This window comes from Triturus cristatus, chromosome 6 (genome assembly GCF_964204655.1).
Source record: "Triturus cristatus chromosome 6, aTriCri1.1, whole genome shotgun sequence".
Classification (NCBI taxonomy): domain Eukaryota; kingdom Metazoa; phylum Chordata; class Amphibia; order Caudata; family Salamandridae; genus Triturus; species Triturus cristatus.
In genome coordinates, this window is record NC_140589.1 from 1442843158 (window position 1) to 1442865616 (window position 22459).

The 22459-nt window shown below is 46.2% G+C and overlaps 1 protein-coding gene across 1 annotated transcript in view; it reads right to left on the bottom strand.

The window, feature by feature from the left end:
• The window catches only part of LOC146821513 (uncharacterized), a 436639-nt gene that overhangs the window by 326808 nt on the left and 87372 nt on the right, over nucleotides 1–22459 (bottom strand). The window contains exon 2 of the mRNA XM_085612507.1: nucleotides 4142–4346. Within this exon, the coding sequence (XP_085468633.1) occupies nucleotides 4142–4346 (205 nt within the window). The remainder of the gene's footprint in view (nucleotides 1–4141; nucleotides 4347–22459) is intronic.

Sequence of the window (22459 nt, forward strand, 5' to 3'; positions counted from 1 at the left end):
GGAGGACGACAGGGACGTCGAGGAGCAGGAAGGAGAGCGGCCAGGCAGAGGAGGAGGCAGCCACGCAGGTAAGTGCTTTATTTTTTATTTTTTTCTTAATTTGGGAGAGGGGAGGGAGTGTACCGTATTTCCACAGAGTTTTTTCAAACTCTGTGGAAATACGCATAGAGGCACTATGCCTGCTACGCCCACCCTTACTTTTATTGCATCATTGCAGCTGACCTGTCCTCACAAGCTTTATGCTTTACCCCTCCATCCACTCAGTTTGGGGTTTACCTGATTCAACCACTCCAGGGAAGTGAATATATAACGATCCAAAATCCTTCAGTATGTGAAGGGTTTATGTTTGAAGTTCCCAGACCACCATTTACAATTCTAAATAATAGCTGCCAAGTGAACGGGAACAGGTGAGAAGGCAGCAACATGTGGAGAGAAGGACATAGAGCAGAATGAACAGTGCTAAGGTTCAGGTGGCAGCCTATGGGCAATGCAATAGAAAGTAAACTGCACTGTATAGCACGTGGGAAGGAAAGAGTGGGCCTGAACAGAAAAGAATAGTTAAAGAAAAAACTTGGAATTTTGAACTCTAGTCTCTGAGCACCAAGTTTGAGCTTTAAACCAGGTGGACTCTGAAAAGAGGAGAGCTAGGTGGACCATGTCTCTGAAGTAGGTGTGTTAGCCCACTGGACTACACTTAGCTGCTTGGATCCTTTGAGATGTGAATGTGTCTTGGATTTTGGGCAGGCACTGTTTTCCTTTGGTATAAGGCTTTCCAAAAACCAATTGCCACTTGCAGAGATGGTAAGAATGATCTAGAGGTAGAACACACGAGGGCAGAGCAATCTGGGGGAAAACATGCTGCTGTGGCAGGAAGCTTTTGTGGTAGAAGGGCCAGGTGCTGTCTATCCATGGTATCATTCAGTCTAATATATGTCTGTCCGCCAAACTAAAATGACCAAGACCTTCAGGGCCTTCTGTGAGGTGGACCGAGAGATGTCTGAGGGGCATAGTTCAACTACGATCCCCTAATACTGGCAAAATCTATTTTATTTAGCAGATATACTGCACATGCCTCAGGCAGCTCAGTATATCTGCTAAAATGGGGGTGTCAGGGCACACATCAGTGCATCCCTGAAGCCAATGAAAAGCTACAAAGTGCAGCAGGGACAGGATACCCAGTTCTATCCCAGCTTTTTATAGGCCTGTGCTTCCAGTCCAATCAACAGGGTCACTGGAAATATGTGATTGTGTGGCCGTGGCATTTTTTGCATATTTATGGCTTTGCCACATTTGCCACATCACATCACCTGCTGAATAATCTCCAGATTTTAACAAAAAAAGATTTTGTTTCTAGCTCAAATGGTTCAAAAGTTACTAAAAACCCAACGACGTGTTGCGTAGCGGAAGTCCCGTCGCAAAGGTTGACTGGTCACCTTTCTGCTGCTTATTGCTATACTTAGATGTTAAATTTGTACCAAAGAGGTGCAACCTATGCCCAGAAAGTGTAAACAAGTGTAAAAATGACAAAAATAATCAAATTATACTATCATAAAATATGGCACATTGTGCTGCATAATTTGGCTTTTCTTGCTGCATAATTTGGCCCTCCCCTGACGCATAATTCCAGTGGCCCTGCCTATCAAGAAGCTGAGAGGGGTATTGAGGTGGGTTTTCCCCTTTTCAATCCTGCCCTTGCTGCTCCATCTGGCTCCTTGTTGGGAATCATGGTTGCTGGTTCCAATGCCCAGCACCAGATTTCTGCTTTGCTGCTGCTGCTATGGAGCCTCCAGGTTGCCAGCTAAGGGAAACAAAAATGTTATTTCTCTATGCTTTTGTGAGTGTGTTTGTGAGTGATTGAGAGTGAATGGGACAGAATGAAAGTATGTGTGTTTGAGAGTGTCAATGAGAGTGAAAGTAAATCAGAGCTTTGGAGTGTGCATGAATAAGTGAAAGTGAGTTAGGGAGGAGTGAAGTGGAAATCCTGCACACTGCAAGCAGCAAGATAAGCTGTCTGTCAGAGAAAAGAAAATGTTTATTCCAACGCACTCTTCCCCAGACGTACTTCGCCTAGGCTTTCCCTGGAGCAGACACCCATACAGTTGCAGCCTGGGCTACGGAACACGACAGGGCGATGGGGTGGGAGGGGGGGAGATGGCTGAAGCCCTTTCAGCCCAATGGGCGCTGCACACCTGCGATAATGTCATGTATTCGTTTTCCTGAAAATATGAGGCTGGTCAATAGTTAACGCTGCCGCTTGGGGAGACCGAAAAATGAGTTCAAGACCTTCCTGAATAGAGAACCTTGTCACGTACTGAATGAAGGGTGTGTGAAAAACAGCTTTGACGTCTTTAAAACGAATGAAAAAGTTAACTTTGTTGTACATCCTGGCGCACTATTTAGAAATGCATGTGAACTAAAACAAAAATTGTTAGAATTTTGCGATTTGTGTAGCATGATTCAGATTCAGAGCCGGACTGACTGTGCGTAAAAGTTTGGGATGAATGCTCTGTGGTAAGTGAGCGAGCTAAATTGTCATAGGAGAGTACAAGGAAGGTCTACCCCCAGGAACATTTTAAAAATAGAGTGGGCAAATGGTGCATTTTCAAGCAAATTTGAGAAAACAAGAAGGTTAATAAAGCAATTGTAGTTAGGAAAACATTAGGGCACAAAAGAATTTAAGCCTGTAACGCGTGACTCAGGCTGATAATACTTAGCATATTATGAAGCCTCTGGTGGTCTTTAAATAAAAACACTTCTGTATTCTGAGAGCGTCCACGGTCCTATCGTAAGGCTGAATACAAAACCCATGTAACGGAGGGACCAATGGCAGCCGGCCCACGCAGATGGTACCATGGGGAGAAAATATTGAAAGATTGCACTGTGAGCGAACGAGAATGGCATGCTCACACTGTTTCCCACAGAAAAGGTTTGAAAACCCTCCTCTTGAAGCAGTGGTGTAACAAAGGTGCCATGCATATTCTAACTTGTCAACTAGAATTAGTGGGGGGAGAGGGGAGGGAGTGCGAGATAGAGAGGAAGGGAATCAGAGAGAGGGGTAGGCAGAGAGATAGTAAGACAAAGAGAGCAGCGTGTGTGGGTCAATCACTCAATTGGTATTTGTATAGAGTGACGGGTATCCAGGCACTGTGCAGGTAGTATGAGTCGAAGAGCCTGGTCTTGAGTACCTTTCTGAAGTTGGTCATCGAGGGTGAAGTGCGGAGGTGGAGGGGAAGGGTGTTCTAGGACTTGACAGCGAGGTGTGAGAGGGAAAACAAAGAAGAAAGCGAGATAATGATAGGGGGAGAGCGAGTGGAGAAAGTAGTGGGAGAGAGAAGAGAGCCTGGAATCAGAGACAGTAGAGAAGGACACAGGGAATGAGAATATCTGAGCAAGGGAGGGAGAGTGGAAGAGTGAGAGGGAGAGAGTTGAAGAGAGAGTGAACAAAAATTAATCATTGTTTTCCTAGTACTCACCAACCCAACTGGTCACGTAGGCACACTATTTCTCTCTATACTACAATATCACTTTACTGCCTGTAGTTTTCACCTGAAACGTTCAGCTGGTTTGCTTTGTTTTACATCATACTCCTTTATTGTGATAAAGTGAAAAGCACCGTGGTAGATCAAATTTGTCTACATATATACCTTTCTTGATCCCACTGGTGTAATGAGGCCCTCGATACCAAGATATGGTATTCCTCGGAACCAATTGTTCCCAACAGAGAGGGCGCCCCTATGTAACTTGCTCTCGTTGTACGAGTTTCACAAATAATAAAGCCAAAACTGTCGAGAACGAGCCCCCCTGTAGTCACACATTCGACTACAGCAAAGCCCGATGATGAAGCATGTCACAAATTTGTGCGTGAGGGCAGTATTTTCACAATGTGCACGTGCCACCACTGAGACCATTTCCTTTTCACTGTCTCTACTCCTTTTTGGCGTGTACAATCTTGCATTTAGGGGGGTCGGAGTAGAGTTGTGAGCCCCTCTCCCCTTCTTTAGTGTGATAAATGCCCCTGACGACTGCCAATGCGGCCATTGTCCTTTCAAGCACCTGAGTTCTTCTCTTTAGGTTTATATCGATATTGGGAATCAATGTGAAAAAGCAAAAACTGGTAATTGAAAGAATCACAAAGACATACATGTATATTCATATACGCTGGATGCAAATGATGGAACGAGTTGAATATCCTCCGTTAATGTCAGTCCTTGAAGAAATGCAGCATTTGCTGCTAGCTTTGTCACCTCAATCACGTATATCTTAATAGTGCCATCTTCTGCTGTCACCTCTATTGAAACAGTATTTACTCCATCTTTAAGCTTGACCACTTTTGAGCTGTCTCCTCCCTAAAAGATGAAGGTAAGAATTTTCAAACATAATGCACAAAGCAAAAATACTAATAACATTTTCTTTAAATGACATATTATGGTATAACGAGTCAGGTGGAGTGAAATCCCCATGTGGGGATACAGTTCTTTCTCATCACAAAGTGCCCAGTGTTCCAGGTGCGGGAACACCAGCCCAATTATATGAGCTAAGTACCTGCCAAGCTTTTTACATCCATGCAATACTTACCCCTGACAAAACTATTTTATGCTTACCCTCCCATACTGTCCCAATCCTCCTCCCTTCATCGCCATCCCGCAGGGAAACCACAGCTCCCATTTCCAACCCGCTCAAAGCAGGCAGTAAATAGAAGCATTAAACTGTTCGGCACAGGGAATATCATGCAGAATTCTGCACGGTAATTTCATGACTGCATAATTATATAACTTTCCGAACAATTTAGTGTGAAATAGGCCGGAAGACTTCTGCCTAACGTGTAATTAGGGCCTTAGTGGTAATGGTTTGCATGTGGATGCAACCGCATTTACAGTCTTTGGGTAAAAAAGCAACACAGCAGCATTGCATCTTGCCAAGATAAGTAATTATTGGAGTTTGGGGCACATGCTATAATACCAGAATGCTATTAAGCTCTGCAGCATGCCATTCACAAATAAACATTATGCTACATGGATCTTGTAGAACACAGTGTTCTGCATTTGTGGTTTTGTCCACTGGAGTGTCTCCATGGTGGAAGGGGTGAAGGGGAGGTGGGAAGCAAAGCTTCTCTGGATGGAATAAGTAATTTATAGGGTGAAGATTTTTCCAAAGTGGTAATAAATGGGAGTTGGGAGTAAAGAGACAGACCTATTGTGAATCATGTATCTTGGTTGACAACCATCCGGTGAGGTTGTTGTGTGATTTAAGGTAGAATGTGAAGGCTGACATTCCATAGGAGACGTAGAGAAGTCAGCAACTGGTTCATGTTGCTCCTCCATGCCTCCTGAGTCGGGGTTGAATAATGCAATAAAGTATTTCTACCAACTTGCTTAGATTTTTGTCTTTACGAATCTGGTGATGAACAAACACGAACAACCCACGCATATTATTGCTGACAGTGAACCATACTGTAGCTATACAGAGGAAACCTTTGGGTTCTAACTTCCATACATGACATTTGTCGCTTCAAACTGTTTACTTCATGCCAAGACTGCTTGACCTCTGGGTTCTAACTTTCGTTCATGACATTTATTGATGAAAACGGTTTACTTTATGTCAAGACTGCTGTGAGTTTCTTAGGCATTCTTAGTTAAATGTTCAGCCATTAGCAACGATCAGCTCACCAGGGTGCGCTTCCAACTTTTTTAATTCTATGTCAGCCCAGAGGCGAGGATTATGTATTACTTTCGTCACTTTTATTAAACAGCAGTTTCAAAGTTCAAAAGTAAAAAACATCACTACACAAGCACAACTCCCATGAACCACAGGGAGTGACCATGGCGTCCATGAGCCAATCCTGTAACAGTCCGTGAGTCCATTTAACATAAAGCACATCGTAGTCCTTCCTCTTTCTTCACTGCTTCGCGTCAGTTAAGACATTCTACCCCACCCACGGTAGTGAGAGAGGAAGGAAGAACCGGAACCGGGGAGGGTCCAACAACAGCGGCAGTTACAACGGTAAGCCCCATCAATTCATTGTCTCTACAGTTGAGGGGGAGACTGCATTTTTTCACACACAAGTGGGGGGAAATCACGGCAGACCAATGGATACTGGAGACTGTGCAAGGGTACCACATAAAGTTTTACAGAATTCCGGTCCAGTCAGTGAAGGCCCGCCCACTGTATTTTTTCACACAGGACGTGTTTATGATCAAACAAGTGGTACAAGACTTAATGGCCAAGGGTGCGATACACTTAACTGCTCTCCACCCCAGAGGCTTAATCAGCAATCTGTTTCAGGTGGAGAAAAAAGACAAGGGCTTCCGTCCCGTGATCAACCTCATATCCTTCAACGAATGGCTGATTTACCGCCATTTCAAGATGGAGGGGATCCATCTCCTCAGGGACCTTCTGCTCCAAGACGATTGGTTAGCACATCTGGACCTCAAGGACGCCTACCTAACGGTCCCCATTTTTCCTCCACATTGCAGGTTTCTCCAATTCGAATGAAAAAGGCAAATCTTCGAGTTTCGGACCCTCCCCTTTGGTCTGTCATCAGCACCATGGTGCTTTACGAAGCTTCTAAAACCTGTGGTGGAACATCTGCAGACACTGGGCATCAGGTTGATAATTTACCTCAACTATATTCTCCTGTTGGATCAAACACGCAATCTATTGGATACCACCATTACCTTGCTCCAGAACTTGGGGTTTCTCATCAACCAGTAGAAATCGGATTTAGTCCCCCAGCAGAGCATGACTTTTCTGGGCTTTTGCATAGACTCCAGCGCGGCGACCCTGAGCTTACCAGACCAGAAGATAACCAAGATCAAGAAGGAGCTGAAGAAGGTTCTCAGAAGGGACAAGATCTCATTGCGGCAGTTGGTCAGGATTGTTGGGTTGGTATTTTCCTTGATACAAACCATTTTCACAGGCCGCTCCATTACACGGACCTGCAAAGACTGAAGGCGGCCCATCTCCAGAGGGGTCTTATGTATTCAGAATTTGTGTCACTGACGCTGAAGGCCAAGACGGAGCTACAGTGGTGGATAGACCACATGGAGGCATGAACGGGCGGGCAATTTTTAGTTCCTGTCTGGACCTAGTGATAGAATTGGACACCAGTTACCTCGCTGGGGGCCAGATGCGGCTCGATCTCCATGGGAGGCAGATGACCGAGGAAGAATTGAGCCCAGACATCAATTGTCTCGAGTTACTAGCGGGATCGTTTGCTATTCGGTCCCTCACGAGGGACAAGGTATTGTGCTGTGTACTACTGAGAATAGACAAAACTACGGCAGTCCAATATATCAACCAGCTGGGCGGGACCCACTCACGAGCTCTGGCAGAACTGGCCAAGGATTTCTGGCACTACTACCTCCAACGGCAACTTTCTGTGGAAGCAGAGTACTTTCCAGGGGCTCTGAGCTCGGTGGTGGACTGGAACTCCAGGTGCCTCAAGGATGCCAGCGATTTGAGGCTCGACCCGAGGGTCTTTCAGGCTCTGATGGCACAATGGGGCCCTTGCCAGGTTGTCTTGTTTGCTTCCGGATGGAACATACAGCTTCCCCGTTACGTAAGCTGGAGATAGGATCCGGAAGCGGGGGGCGGTGGATGCCTTCCTCCAGGACTGGTCGATGGATCAAGCTTACGTCTCTCCGCACTTCCTCCTAATTCAGAGAGAGGCAGACGTCAGTGGGCGTCTCTGGTACGGATCACACCAAAATGGAGATCACAAGCATGGTTCTCTTCTCTCCTGGAGCTGGTGTGCGTTGCTCTGGTGCTACTGCTAACGTTTCCCGAGATTCTGACGGATCCTCTGGGCCATCCACATCCTATAGTTCTTCAGTGCCATCTTCCTCTCATGGCGTGCAGAATTTCAGGCAATGCTGGAAGGATGTCAGACTTTCGAAGAGAGCTGAGTCCCTCATCCAGCAGACGTGGGCTCCAGGAACTACCAAGAAGTACAGATCGGCATGGAGGAGATGGGTTCGTTGGTGTGTGGTGAGACAACTGGATCCCGTGGGCACCAGTGTTACTGACATTTTGAATTTCTTGGCAGAGCTCTTCCATGAGGGACTGGCATATTGCACCATTAGCTCATTCAGATCAGCTATTTCAGCGGGCCACGTGCCGGTGAACAATATTACGGTGGGTGTACAGCCTTGGGTGAGTAAGCTTTTCAAAGGCATCAGGATATCTCGACCCCTCGGTACTCAGGCCTCTAGGACGTCAATTTGGTCTTACGCCTGATATCCTCCTGGCAGGACAACCAGTACCTTTCTAGAAAGGCGATCTCAGTGAAGCTGGCTGTGCTGCTCTGTCTTATATCTTGTAAGAGAGCTTCGTACATGCGAGCCTTAGATCCGTCAGTTAGGATCTTTACCCCGGAGGGGGTTAGCTTCACCATTTCCAGGAGGACAAAGACGAGTACCAGGTCAGCATCTTGTCCAGCTTTTCCAGAGGCCCCCAAATTGTATGTGGTCAGGCGCCTGAAGGCCTATGAGGACATGACAATGGAGGATCGACCTCCAGGGGAATGGCAACTGTTGATTGCCTTCAAGAAACCATTCAAAGCTGTGTCCTCTCCGACCATTGCCAGGTGGGTAAGGTGGGTCATGGCGGACGCCGGCATTGGTACCACTGCTTTCAGGGCTGACTCGACTAGGGGCGCTATGGCTTCCAAGTCTGTACAGGTAGGTGGCAAGCTTAAGGATATCATGAAAGCGGCGGATTAGTCCATGGATCGAAATTCAAAAGGTTCTATTTCAAAGTGATCTATGACGCTACCGCATTTGGGGTAAGTAACCTTTAAACATTCATAATCCTCGCCTCCGGTCCTGACATAGAATGAAACATTTCCTAGTTAACGTGAAGGAAAATTTCAAGGACGAGGATTATCCCTCCCTAGCATGTTATCTCTCTGCTATTCTACCCTGGAGGAGTTACAGGGATATCTATATATTAATAACTTGAGACGGTGAGATGGATACCGAGATTAACAGTAAAGTACCGATGACTTTACTCAGAGATAAATTGTAATTCTGCATTGTTTGTTTAGATGCTATTTCTTGACATTGCAGGTATGTATATGTTCTGAGGTGCTCTTGTATGCACTAAGGAGAGCTTGTTCAGAATGTTCGAGACTAGAGTTAATGGATGGAAATGTCATTCATGTGATTTACTGAAGGTTGATAAAGTTATGACTTTAAATGTCTTTAACTGGGAATTAATATGTTCAGTTGGAAGTGTCTTATCAATCATCACATTCTTTTAGGTTCGGTTCAAAGGCGGATTGAGGTCCAATGTGCTTAACTTCCTACAGTGAAGAACATGACGAACTACAACGTGGTTTACGTTATATGGACTCACAGACTCTTACTGGTAGGCTTATGGTCACCATGGTTACTCCCTGTGGGTCATGGGAGTTGTAATGCTTGTGTAGTAATGTTTTTTACTTTTGAACTTTGAACATGCTGTTTAATAAAAGTGAAGAAAGTAATGCATAATCATTTCCTCCGTGTCCTTAATAAAATAGAGATTTTCATTCATGTTAACTAGGAATTTTTTCATTTTTAGTGCCCCTCGATATCCTTGATGTGAAGTTTGCAGCAGTGGCATAACAAACCTCATGGGGCCCCAGTGCAAAGTAAGGTGAGTGGCTCCCCATTACTCATTCCTTAACCTTCTTACTGCTTCTGAGTGTTTTATTTGTTTGCAGTTGGCCTGCCCACGGGAGCCCCAATTTGAGATGAACTGTGCGGGCCCCCCTTTACGTTCCTTCATTGCAGCGTTATTGCATCTATCGCAAGGTCCATCGAGGCCTGACGCATTCAAGCAGGTCAGGTTACGTGACCCATTGCAGAGGCCATATTTGTGCTGCAGTCAAACATCACTGTAGGGCCACACAGCACTTGAAGCAGCACCAGTGCACATATCGGATTGTGCTACCATTGGACTTTTAGGAAACCATTAACTAAGCACAATGTAACCGGTTTTGTATTTTCAACAAAAGGCACCATGAAAGAACTGCAGGTTTTATTCAATAAGTCTATTTGTACGCTGCCTGCTTTTAATTGCCAAAACATACATAGACTTCCATTCATCATATGCTTGAGTGATAGGAGTTTCTCTGTTACTGTACTTCATTTTAACTGTCAAAGTGGAATGAGAAATGTATTCTTGGGCAATAACTCCGTTTGCTGAGCAGTTTATACAGTACCACAGCGGAAGTCGATTTATGAATTTAATTCTCATTTACAAATAGTTGTTTAATTTAACATCATCAGTGATTTGCATATGTGTGCAGATTACTTCAGTTAGAATTTTTTTAAAACCTTTTAAGTTCAGCAGCTGTACAAGTTACTTGCCTTCGGTAATGTAATATCTGGTAGAGACACAATCTAGGTGCAGATTCTTTAACTTTAGAATTTCCCCATGCGCCAGTCTGGATCAGGACATTTTTCTGCAGTACCTCTGCCCACCGGTGGATGCGGTCGTACGGCTCCGTGATGACGTCGTCTCCAGATATGATGTCAGTGGAGCCATATAAGTCCCCTCCGGAGCCCGGACGCCAGCTTCTTCTGTGAAAACTTCAGCGCCAGAACACGGTGCCAGTCTAGAAACTGGCTGTGGAAACATTGTGCCCAAAAACGACCACCAATTACAAACAACATGAAATGGTATGCCAATACCATCCAAAGGGTTTAAGGTAAAAAACCCACATTAATCAATGATGCTTAGGGTACGTGAAACCCTGCATCCCGAAGCAGAACCATCCTCAAAAAGTGGAACACTCTCCACTCTACAGACCACTCACCAATTGAAGTGAGAGGTATGGCCATACCAATACGAGACCCATGAAACAACAATAAAATGTTTGTTGAGTCACCATTACATGAGACAGAGACCACTGGTATACAAACCAGTATTGATACAGGGTATAACCCTTTGTCTCATAGGTCTTTCGCAGAGTGGGGAGGATGGGCAGGGCGTTAAGGAATCTGCGGCTAGACTGTGTCTCTACCAGATATTACGTTACCGAAGGAAAGTAACATCTTCATCTGATAGAGACATCTAGCTGCAGATTCCTTAACTTTTTAATTAAATACAATAGCTATACCTACCAGAGAAGGGTCTGCGAAATAACCCTACAACAGTTCTCAAAGAGAAGCAGAAGGTCAAAACCAACAACTGACTAAATGTATGTAGGAATAGTAGGAAAATAGCCTGGCTCTTAATAGAACCTATGATCACCATCACAGAATATGTATATATAAAAAACACCCTATAGGCCCGATAAAATAGAGCCCTGAGGGAAGAGGGATAAAAACCCTTAAATAACCATCTGAGAGTTATCAGATACTATCATCTACCCTCCAAGGGGAAAGAGAACTCGTGGACCAAAAGGGTAAAAAACAAGACAAAAGTCTTGTAATCCGTATTGTTCACATCAATAAAGAACTATCAGAGAAGAGTCGTTCTGATAAAATCCATAAAGGAGGACTCACAGGACTTATCCCCATTATACTAAGATGAATGAGCCTCAGTACAAAACTGAAGACATAAACCGTACACTATGAAAGGAGAACAATAATACTTCCCTGGTACAAAAAACATTTCCTTGATCAAAATCACTACACAAAGGTTACATCATACATTGTAAAGATGTTAAAAAATAACACCAAACAGCTTTGATGAAGGTTTCCATCAAGTATGCTGGATGTATAAAATCTTGCCACAAAGATGTATATAGACATAATCCGTACACTATGAAAGGAGAACAATAATACTTCCCTGGTACAAAAAACATTTCCTTGATCAAAATCACTACACAAAGGTTACATCATACATTGTAAAGATGTTAAAAAATAACACCAAACAGCTTTGATGTAGGTTTCCATCAAGTATGCCGGATGTATAAAATCTTGCCACAAAGATATATATATACACCACGGACTTTCTGTCAAAAATACAAGAGATTCCGTGGAAAGATTCATACATCCTGGCAACAATTGATGTTGTTGCTTTGTATACTTGCATTGAACATGATATGGGCATTGAGGCTTGTAAATACTATCTGAGAGACAGACCTCTTAAAATGTTTGATCACACTATGGTGTTGCTGCAAATGTTATGATTTTGTCTTAACAACAATTGTTTTCTTTTTGAGGACCAGTGGTATGAACAATACACTGGTGGGAAGTTGCTCTGCTCCAAGCTACGCCTGTCTGCTGATGGGGTGGTGGGAGGCGGAGCATCTATGGCATGAGGGCAATACAACCTACCAGAACAATGTCATCCTTTGGACCCGCTACATAGACGATATTTTTCTGATATGGGATGGTCCACAGGATGACCTGGACATTTTCATACAAGGTTTATCCACCAACAACTTGAATCTTGAGTTTACTAGCAGGAAAGACCCCACCATTATAGAGTTCCTAGATGTACAGGTTGAAGTAAAAAATGGCACTCTACAAACAAATCTATACAGGAAACCCACCTCAGGAAATAGTATTTTGCACTCACATAGCCATCATCCTGTTGGATTGAAGCAGAGTATCCCCTATGGGGAACTCTTAAGAGCTAAGCGAAATTGCAGCACCCCTGAGTTTTCTGAAAAAGAGGCTATAAATATGCAGGCCCGTTTTAAAAGCAGAGGATATACAGGCAGAAACATTAGAGCGGCTGCCAAAAAGGCCGGCATGAGAGACAGAAATAGCTTACTTATCCCTAAGCTTAAGGATAGCGGGAGACAGGAAGTGAGACTGATTACCACGTTCAATCACGCATCACAAGATGTTCATAACATAGTGCGGAAACATTGGCACATTATTAAGAGCGATGTTATAATTGGTAAATTGATCAGTCCCACACCTCATGTAACATACCGAAAGTGTCAATCTCTCAAAGACCTCCTTGTACATAGTCATCTGGCCATAAAAAACAAAGCATCAAAAACCTGGTTGAGGGAACTCCCAGGTTTTCACAAATGCGGGAGGTGTAAAGCTTGCAGCTGTAGCACAAATGTGAAAACATTTAGTCTTCCGAATGGTAAAATGTGGAAGATACGCAATTTCATCAATTGCAACACAGAGTATGTTGTATATGTGTTAACCTGCATTTGTGGCCTACGCTATGTAGGTAGTACTATTTTCCCTGTGAAAAAGCGCATTCTTGAGCACTTGCGCGCAATCAAGAATGGTGATATGTCATACGCAATAGCGAAACACTGTGATTTAATGCATGCTAACATCAAAGACATCAACACTAAAATCACATATTTTGGTATTGACAGGGTCCCAGTGAATGCAAGAGGAAAACGGGAACGTCATCTGCGACGCCTGGAATCTGAATATATTATCAAACGTTGCAGCAAGACCCCGGGAGGCCTCAATCATGAGGAGGATCTCCATATACATTTAGGCTAGCTAAAGTGTGCGAATCTCTGACTGTGCAGACAATTGCCGACAATGAGTTGTGTTAATTTGCTAGCAATAGGGCTTAGCCCATGTTCCTCTCTCTCTTTTTCACGTACGTCCTGAACGCGCCAACAATGATCTGTAATGTACCTTTGGTGGCCTTTGTGGTAGGAGCGGCTGCTCCACCCATAACACGGGCCAAATCTTTTTATCCTCCTTCCCTGCACCGCTGTACAAATATATTTTGTGTGGTTTTTCTTTCCCTTTAAGCGACCCTGGTGGGCCTGACATGGTGGTCTTATTCTTTCTGATTTATACATTAGTTCAGTCTCAACTTATCAAAATTGGCACTAGCCATTAACATTGATGAACTTATATTCATCAAATAGTTGAGCCCAAATGCACATCCTTTACTGCGAAATATGAGGCACACAATAGCAATGACAATGAGCTATGACAGTATTCTAATTTGCCACTAGGCACATTGCACTATGTGTGTTCTTTGCTTTTATGTCTGTTTATTTACACTCAAAATGCATTTTTCGCCGTGTTTTTAATAATATTGAATTTGCACTTGAATTAATGTAACTTTTTGCACTTGCATCTTGTGAGAAAGTGGCTCTGTATATACTGTTCCCTAATAGGTACAGGGTGTACAGAGTCCACAGTCCCCCAGAGGCTGATAGAGGTCAAAGTTAGGTATGACCTTACTCTCAAAAGTGGTAGCTTGGTCGAGCAGTAAGGCAGTACCAGAGGACAGTGTAAAGCATTTATTGTACCCACTCAGTCAGCAAATGGTTTCACACACTCAATAACTGAACTCTAGGCCAATGATTTGTATATATAAAATATATGCTTGTTTTATTTTTAGAACCACAAGGGGGTAAAAATATACTTTCTCAGAATGAGAGGTTGAATATAAATCCTTTTGTTTCAAGCAATAAATTTGTGTAAACAGTCACAGTTGGTTGCAATAAACAATCCTATTTCCTAAACATAACAATGCATTGAGCTCAATGGTAAATTCAGGTTATTTGTAATAAATTACTTTTCAGATTACTTTTGGAATTCCAGGTCTGGATCCTAGAACCAGCCTGGGGTCAGTATTCAGAATCAAGTGATGAAAGTCGACTTAATAACTGTAATGATTTTTAAATAATATTTAGCTATTTCAAAAGTTAGCACTTAGACAATATTTCACAGAAAACATTCAATGGATCTCTATGGCAAGAAATTCAAATTGCAGGTAGAGTACTTTATCGTTACTTTAGTAATCCAGGACTGGGTGCCTAGACCCGGGACTGGGGTCCTTATCAAAAGCAGGTAAGTAATTTCGTTTGCAGAAATGGTACGATTTTAAAAGAATATTTCAAATTTGCAAAAGTAGACACTTAGAAGAAATTTCACAGAAAAGCAGACAATGGTTTCCTATGGGAGAAAAATGAGTTAGAAGTAAGTATAGTTGTGAACACTTTTCAGAGTCAGGGCTGGGCACCAAGATCCAGCACTGGGAGCTCACCTAGGAGCAGGTGAGTAAATTCGTTTTTGTCACTTGGCTGATTTTTGGTGAATTTTTGCAGTTTTGAAAAGTTCACACTTAGAAGATTTTTGAAGAAAAAGCCAGTCAATGTTACCCTATGAGGAAAATGAAGTTAGCGGTTTAAGGGTAAGTACTCGACTGGTAGTGTTGAAATTCCGGGCATGGACTCAGGGGTCCCCCAGTGTCAGGTAGGTACAGTTGGTTCACCCTCAGCGGTTTCAGGACGGCCGGGTGCAGAGAGAGTTGGGCCCAATGTTATCCTATGAGGGATAGGGGGGCCTTGGTTGGTGGCTGCTGTCTGGCAAGCCACGCGGCTGTGGGAGCTGGGCTCCTGGTCACTTACTCAGGGCAAGTGGGGAAGTAGGTTAGTGTAGAGAGGGCACTGCCAGGGCCACTCGGGCGGCTGGGTGCAGGGTGCTTTTGAGCCTTAGGGCGCTCAATGGAAATCAATGGGAATGTTCCGGTTTGGAAAGAGGCTGCAGGCTCGGGGACGAGGATGTTTCAGGTGCCACCACCACTTCGAGAGGTAAGTTGGGTAGTTGTAGGTTAGGTGGGTACCCCGGGATTGGGCACAGGGGGTCGTAGGACGCCGGGTGCAGGGGTGCCTTTTGACGTCGGGAATCTTACCCTCTGGTTGATCGCGGCTGGGGTGGCACTTGGTTCTGAGGCTGCAGGCTTCTTCCGGGATGTCGAGGGGGGTCCTTGGGTGCCGGACTCTGGGTCACAGTCGCCGTGGGGTCGTCCTCTGGGTCTTTGTCCACTCCGGCACTGGCCAGGCTTGGCTGGTGCAGAGTGTGTTGGGTCCGCGGTCCCGGGCTGGTGCTAGGGATAGCAAGTAGGTTTCTTGAGTAGAGCCTCTACTCGTGGGAGTCCCAGGGGCTTAGAGCTAAAAGGTAGCCAGGTCCTCCGGGGTTGGTGAGGTTGCTGGCCACGTGGGATGCCGCGCTGGTGCAGGTTCGAGAGTCGACAGGCCGGTAGGGCTGGGGCCAAAGCAGTTGGTGTCTTCTTCTCTTGTTAGCAGCTGCAGGGCAGGTCTTTGTTCTTCTTGCTCTTCTTGTCGTTTTTCTATCTGGAATCTCCGGAAGGAAGGTTCAGGGGGCCCCTAAATACTAGATTTAGGGGCGTTACAGGTAGGTGAAGGCCAGGGACCAATGGGTCCTTGTCCTGGGGTGGGTACACCCCCTATCCTGCCTCTCTCCTGTGGGAGGGGGGCAGTAGCCTAATCCTGATAGGGTAGGGCCTCCCATCTTCAAGATGGCGAGAGCCCGGAGATGTGCTTCACCTCGCCTCCCCCACCTGAGGGGTGGGGTGGGCAGGCTGGCACATCCTCTGTCCTTGTATGGGGTTTCCGGCCAAGCTTCCCGCCAGAGTGGGGGGTTGCAGTGGCCTGGGGAAACTCCAACTGGCGGCAGGCCTTTGAAGCTTCCCTTTGCTCATCCTGGGGGAGGAGATTTCTCACCTCACCCAGGATGTGCATTGTTGCAGGCCCGGGAGAGCAGGGGCTCTCCCACCCAGGGGTCCAGCAACGTGTCTGCTGTGTGGCAGCCTGGGCAGCCTCAGAGCAGACGTGGATTGCAAGTTAGCTGTAAGGGGGCATCTTCTAAGATGCCCTCTGGGGTGCTTAGTACATTAAATCCTACACTGGCATCAGTGTGGGTTCAATGTGCTGAGAAGTTTGATACCAAACTTCCCAGGCTTCAGTGTTGCCAATATGGTGCTGTGGAGCTCGTGTTTGACAAGCTCTCAGCACCATGTATTTTTAAATGACAGCACTGCACTTACAGTGCCCAGGAATGGACCCGGGTACTGTAGGGGCACAGGGCTCCTGCTCCTGTGCCCACACCATAGGCGTAATGCACCCAGCTAGAGGGGTGGCTGACATATGCCTTGGCAGTGTAGGTGATGGGCATGGTACACAGTGATGTGTGCCATGTCGACTCTTTGTTTTGTCCTGCACCCAGACACTCAGCCTGCAAGGGCAGTGGGTGTGTGTAAGGGTACAGGGCCTCTGAGGGTGGCACAATGAGTGCTGCAGCCCTTAGAGGCCTTCCCTGGTCACAAGGCCCTGGGTACCTAGGGTACCATTTACTAGGGGCTGACATGTGGCTAGGGTTTGCCAATTTGGAGTTTGTGTGGTTTAAGGAAGGAACATAGGCCCTGGGCACCTGATTGGCAGGAACCCAGGGTACACTCAATCGAAGTACATTCAGCAATTTAGCAAAAAGTGGGGGCATACCATGCAAGAAAGATGGCACTTTCTCACACAACCCCCCCCCAAACGAAAGATGATGAGACTAACCTTGTCCTATGGAGTCTTCATTGTCTAAGTGGAAGAACCTGGAAAGTCCATCTGCATTGTCATGGGCAGTCCCTGGTCTGTGTTCCACTTCAAAGTCCATTCCCTGTAGGGAGATGGACCACCTCAGTAGTTTTGGATTTTCCCCTTTCATCTGCATTAGCCATCTGAGAGGTCTGTGGTCAGTTTGAACTAGGAAGTGAGTGCCAAACAAGTATGGCCTCAGCTTCTTCAGGGACCAAACCACAGCAAAGGCCTCCCTCTCAATGGCACTCCAACGCTGCTCTCTAGGGAGTAGTCTTCTGCTTATAAAAGCAACAGGTTGGTCTTGGCCTTCATCATTGGTCTGGGATAGGACCGCTCCTATCCCTAGCTCAGAGGCATCAGTCTGCACTATGAACTGCTTGGCATAATCTGGAGCTTTTAGAATTGGTGCTGAGCACATTGCTTCTTTTAGGGTGTCAAAAGCCTTTTGACAACTAACTGTCCAGTTAACTTTCTTGGGCATTTTCTTGGAGGTGAGTTCTGTGAGGGGGGTCACAATGGACCCATACCCCTTCACAAACCTCCTGTAGTACCCAGTCAAGCCAAGGAATGCCCTGACTTGGGTCTGGGTTGTTGGAGCTATCCAGTCCATGATGGCCTGGATTTTGGGTTGTAAGGGCTGTACCTGGCCTCCACCTACAAGGTGGCCCAAGTACACCACAGTGCCCTGCCCTATCTGGCATTTGGATGCCTTGATAGTGAGACCTGCACTCTGCAGAGCCTCTAAAACCTTCCCAAGGTGGATCAGGTGATCCTGCCAGGTGGAGCTAAAGACAGCAATATCATCAAGATAAGCTGCACTAAAGGACTCCAACCCAGCCAGGACATGGTTCACCAACCTCTGGAAGGTGGCAGGGGCATTCTTTAACCCAAAGGGCATCACAGTAAACTGATAATGCCCATCAGGGGTGGAGAATGCTGTCTTTTCTTTTGCTCCTGGGGCCATGCCAATCTGCCAGTACCCTGCAGTTAAGTCAAAGGTACTGAGAAATTTGGCAGCCCCCAATTTGTCTATCAGTTCATCTGCTCTTGGGATAGGGTGAGCATCTGTCTTGGTGACAGAGTTGAGCCCTCTATAGTCCACACAGAACCTCATCTCTCTCTTTTCACCCTGTTGATGAGGTTTGGGGACCAGAACCACTGGGCTAGCCCAGGGGCTCTCTGAAGGCTCAATGACCCCTAACTCCAGCATCTTGCTGACCTCAGCTTTGATGCTTTCCTTGACTTGATCTGACTGTCGATAGATTTTGTTCTTGACAGGTGCACTGTCACCAGTGTCCACATCATGGGTACACCAGCTTGTCAGACCAGGGGTCAGGGAAAAGAGGCTAGCATATTGTTGCAAGACTTGCTTGCAGTCAGTCTGCTGTTGGGCAGAGAGGGTGTCTGAGAAAATCACACCATCTACTGACCCATCTTTTGGGCTGTAGGATAGGAGGTCAGGGAGTGGCTCACTCTCTGCTTCCTGTTCTTCATCAGTCACCATCAGCATGGTGATGTCAGCCCTATCATTGTAGAGTTTAAGGCGGTTCACATGGATGACCCTTTTGGGTGTCCTGCTAGTGCCCAGGTCAACTAGATAGGTGACCTCACTCTTTCTCTCTAGGATAGGGTAAGGGCCACTCCATTTGTCTTGGAGAGCCCTTGGTGCCACTGGCTCCAAAACCCACACCTGTTGCCCTGGTTGAAATTCAACCAGTGCAGCTTTTTGGTCATACCAGTGCTTCTGGAGCTCCTGGCTGGCCTCAAGGTTCTTGGATGCCTTTTCCATATACTCAGCCATTCTGGACCTTAGGCCAAGCACATAGTCCACTATGTCTTGTTTGGGTTCCTGAAGAGGCCTCTCCCAGCCCTCTTTTACAAGACATAGTGGTCCCCTTACAGGATGACCAAACAGAAGTTCAAAGGGTGAGAAACCTACTCCCTTCTGTGGCACTTCCCTGTAAGCGAAAAGCAAGCATGGTAACAGGACATCCCACCTCCTTTTGAGTTTCTCAGGGAGTCCCATGATCATACCTTTCAATGTCTTGTTGAACCTCTCAACAAGGCCATTGGTTTGTGGGTGGTAGGGTGTAGTAAACTTGTACTGCACTCCACACTCTTTCCACATGTGTGTTAGGTAAGCAGACATGAAGTTGGAACCTCTGTCTGAAACCACCTCCTTAGGAAAACCCACCCTGGTGAAGACACCCAGGAGGGCCTTGGCTACTGCAGGAGCTGTAGTAGTCCTAAGTGGAATTGCTTCAGGGTACCTAGTAGCATGATCCACTACTACTAGAATGAATTTGTTCCCTGAGGCTGTGGGAGGTTCAAGTGGACCCACAATGTCCACACCTACCCTTTCAAAGGGGACCCCCACCACTGGTAGTGGAATGAGGGGGGCCTTTGGGTGGCCACCTGTCTTGCCACTGGCCTGACAGGTAACACAGGAGCTGACAAACTCCTTCACCTTTTGGTGCATCTGGGGCCAGTAAAAGTGACTCACTAACCTTTCCCAAGTTTTGGATTGCCCCAGATGTCCAGCTAGGGGGATGTCATGAGCCAAAGTTAGGAGGAACTCCCTGTACTTCTGTGGCACTACCACCCTCCTGGTGGCTCCAGGAGTGGGGTCTCTTGCCTCAGCATACAGTAATCCCTCTTCCCAATAAGCTCTGTGGGTACCACTGACATCTCCCCTGGCTTCTGAAGCAGCTTGTTGTCTCAGGCTTTCAAGAGTGGGACAGTCTCGCTGGCCCTGGCACAGCTCTTCCCTAGAGGGTCCCCCTGGGCCCAAGAGTTCAACCTGGTAAGGGTCAAGCTCCATGGACTCAGTTCCCTCAGGGGTATCTACATCCTCTCCAGGGGGAGAGGGGTTCTGAGTGTTTGGCTGTACAGAAGCTGGGCCCCCAGTCTCCTTGCCCTTCCTCTTGGTTGGTTGGGCCATTATTCCAGGCTCCAAACCTACTTTTTCACCCTTCCTCTTGCTCTGTGCTCTGGTTTGCACACACACCAATTCAGGGATGCCCAGCATGGCTGCATGGGCCTTTAACTCAACTTCAGCCCAGGCTGAGGTTTCCAGATCATTTCCAAGCAGGCATGCAGCTGGCAACTTTGGAGAGACCACTACCTGTTTCAGGCCAGTAACCCCCCCCCAGCCTAATGTTACCATGGCCATGGGATGACTAGTGGTGACACTGTCAGCGTTGGTGACTGGGTAAGACTTCCCAATCAAGTATTGCTCAGGGGAAACCAGTGTGTCTTTCACCATAGTGACACTGGCACCTGTATCCCTCAGAGCTTCTACCCTAGTTCCATTTACCCAGGGGTACTGTAAGTATTTCTTTAAGTTGGGGGGCCACACAGCCACAGTGGCAAACTCCACTTCTCCCAAGGAGACTAAACTTGCTTCAGTGTGTTCCCAGATTTGCTCAGGGTACACCTCTGATCCCATTTGTATACTTGCTGCCCCAGGAGTGGCTGTACTGGGTGCCTTAGGGGCTTTGTTTAGGGGGCAAGATACAGTTAGGTGTCCCTGCTTCTTACAGGTATTACACCAGGCCTTTAAGGGATCAAAGTTCTTCCCCCTATATGGTTGGGGCACATAGGGAGTAGTTTGGGTCCCACCCACCTGAACAGGTTTTTGGGGCCCTTTGGAAGACTCAGACTTTTTATCTTGGGGATTCTCACCACCTTTCCCCTGGGGAGGTTTTGTGACCACCTTCTTTTGGTCACCCCCAGTGGTTGTCTTGGTCACCCTAGTCTTGACCCAGTGGTCTGCCTTCTTTCCCAATTCTTGGGGAGAAATTAGACCTAGGTCTACCAAATGCTGATGCAACTTTTCATTTGTGCAGTTACTCAAAATATTTTCCTTCATGAATAAATTGTACAATCCAGTAAAATCCTGCACACCATGTCCAGCTAACCAACCATCCAGTGTCTTCACTGAGAAATCTACAAAATCAATCCAGGACTGGGTCTGGGTTTTGTGAGCCCCCCTGAATCTAATTCTATACTCCTCAGTGGTGAATCCGAATCCCTCAATCAGAGCTTTCTTCATGAGGTCATAGGATCCTGCTTCTGGCCCAGAGAGAGTCAGAAGCCTGTCCCTGCAGTTACCAGAGAACAGTTCCCACAGGAGTGCCCCCCAGAGAGGTTTCTTTACTTTCCTGATATCACAAGCCCTCTCAAAGGCTGTGAACCATTTGGTGATATCATCACCTTCCTCAAATTTAGGGACAATCCCTTTGGGGATTTTAAGGTCAGAAGTTTCCTCCCTATCCTTGTTTTTATTATTGCTGCCACCATTGATGGGTGCTAAACCCATCTCTCTCCTTTCCTTTTCTAGAGCCAGGAGCCTGGACTCTAGATCTATTCTTTTGGCCAGCCTCACAAGGCTGTCCTCTTCACTGGGGGGTCCCCCAGTGTTGTCTCTGGGACCAGAGCCACCTGTGTGGTCTCTAGGTGCCCAGATGCTATGTCTTGAGTTGGAGGGTATGGGTGCCATCTCCTCCCTAGGGAATAGTATGGGGAGGTTGCTGTCCTCCTCCCCTGTTTCCCTTTCCTCATCTGACTGGCCATCACCATGTTCAGATGGGTGGTCTTTAGCATACTCAGCCAGGAGCTCCTGGAGCCCTTGTTTGGATGGATGCTGACCCATTTGTAAATTTTTGAGTTTACATAAGGACCTCAATTCCTTGAAAGACAAGTGTAAGTAAGGTGTGAGGTCGAGCTCCTCCACCAGGTCCATGTTATTATTATCACTAATAGCTGGGTTTGTTTGAGACATTCTAACCTGACAGTTCTAACCCTCTACCCTGACTATAGTGACTTTTATTTTTCTAAAATTCTAATGGGACTTAAGCAAGGCCCTAGCAAGACTTTTAGTAATTTTGGAAAAACCAATCAGAATTCTAAAGGCAATTTTTAAGAGTTCTGTCGTGTGATCAGATGGTAACCAAGTAGTCCAACAAATGCAAGTTTGTATCCCACCGCTGATCCACCAATGTGAGAAAGTGGCTCTGTATATACTGTTCCCTAATAGGTACAGGGTGTACAGAGTCCACAGTCCCCCAGAGGCTGATAGAGGTCAAAGTTAGGTATGACCTTACTCTCAAAAGTGGTAGCTTGGTCGAGCAGTAAGGCAGTACCAGAGGACAGTGTAAAGCATTTATTGTACCCACTCAGTCAGCAAAT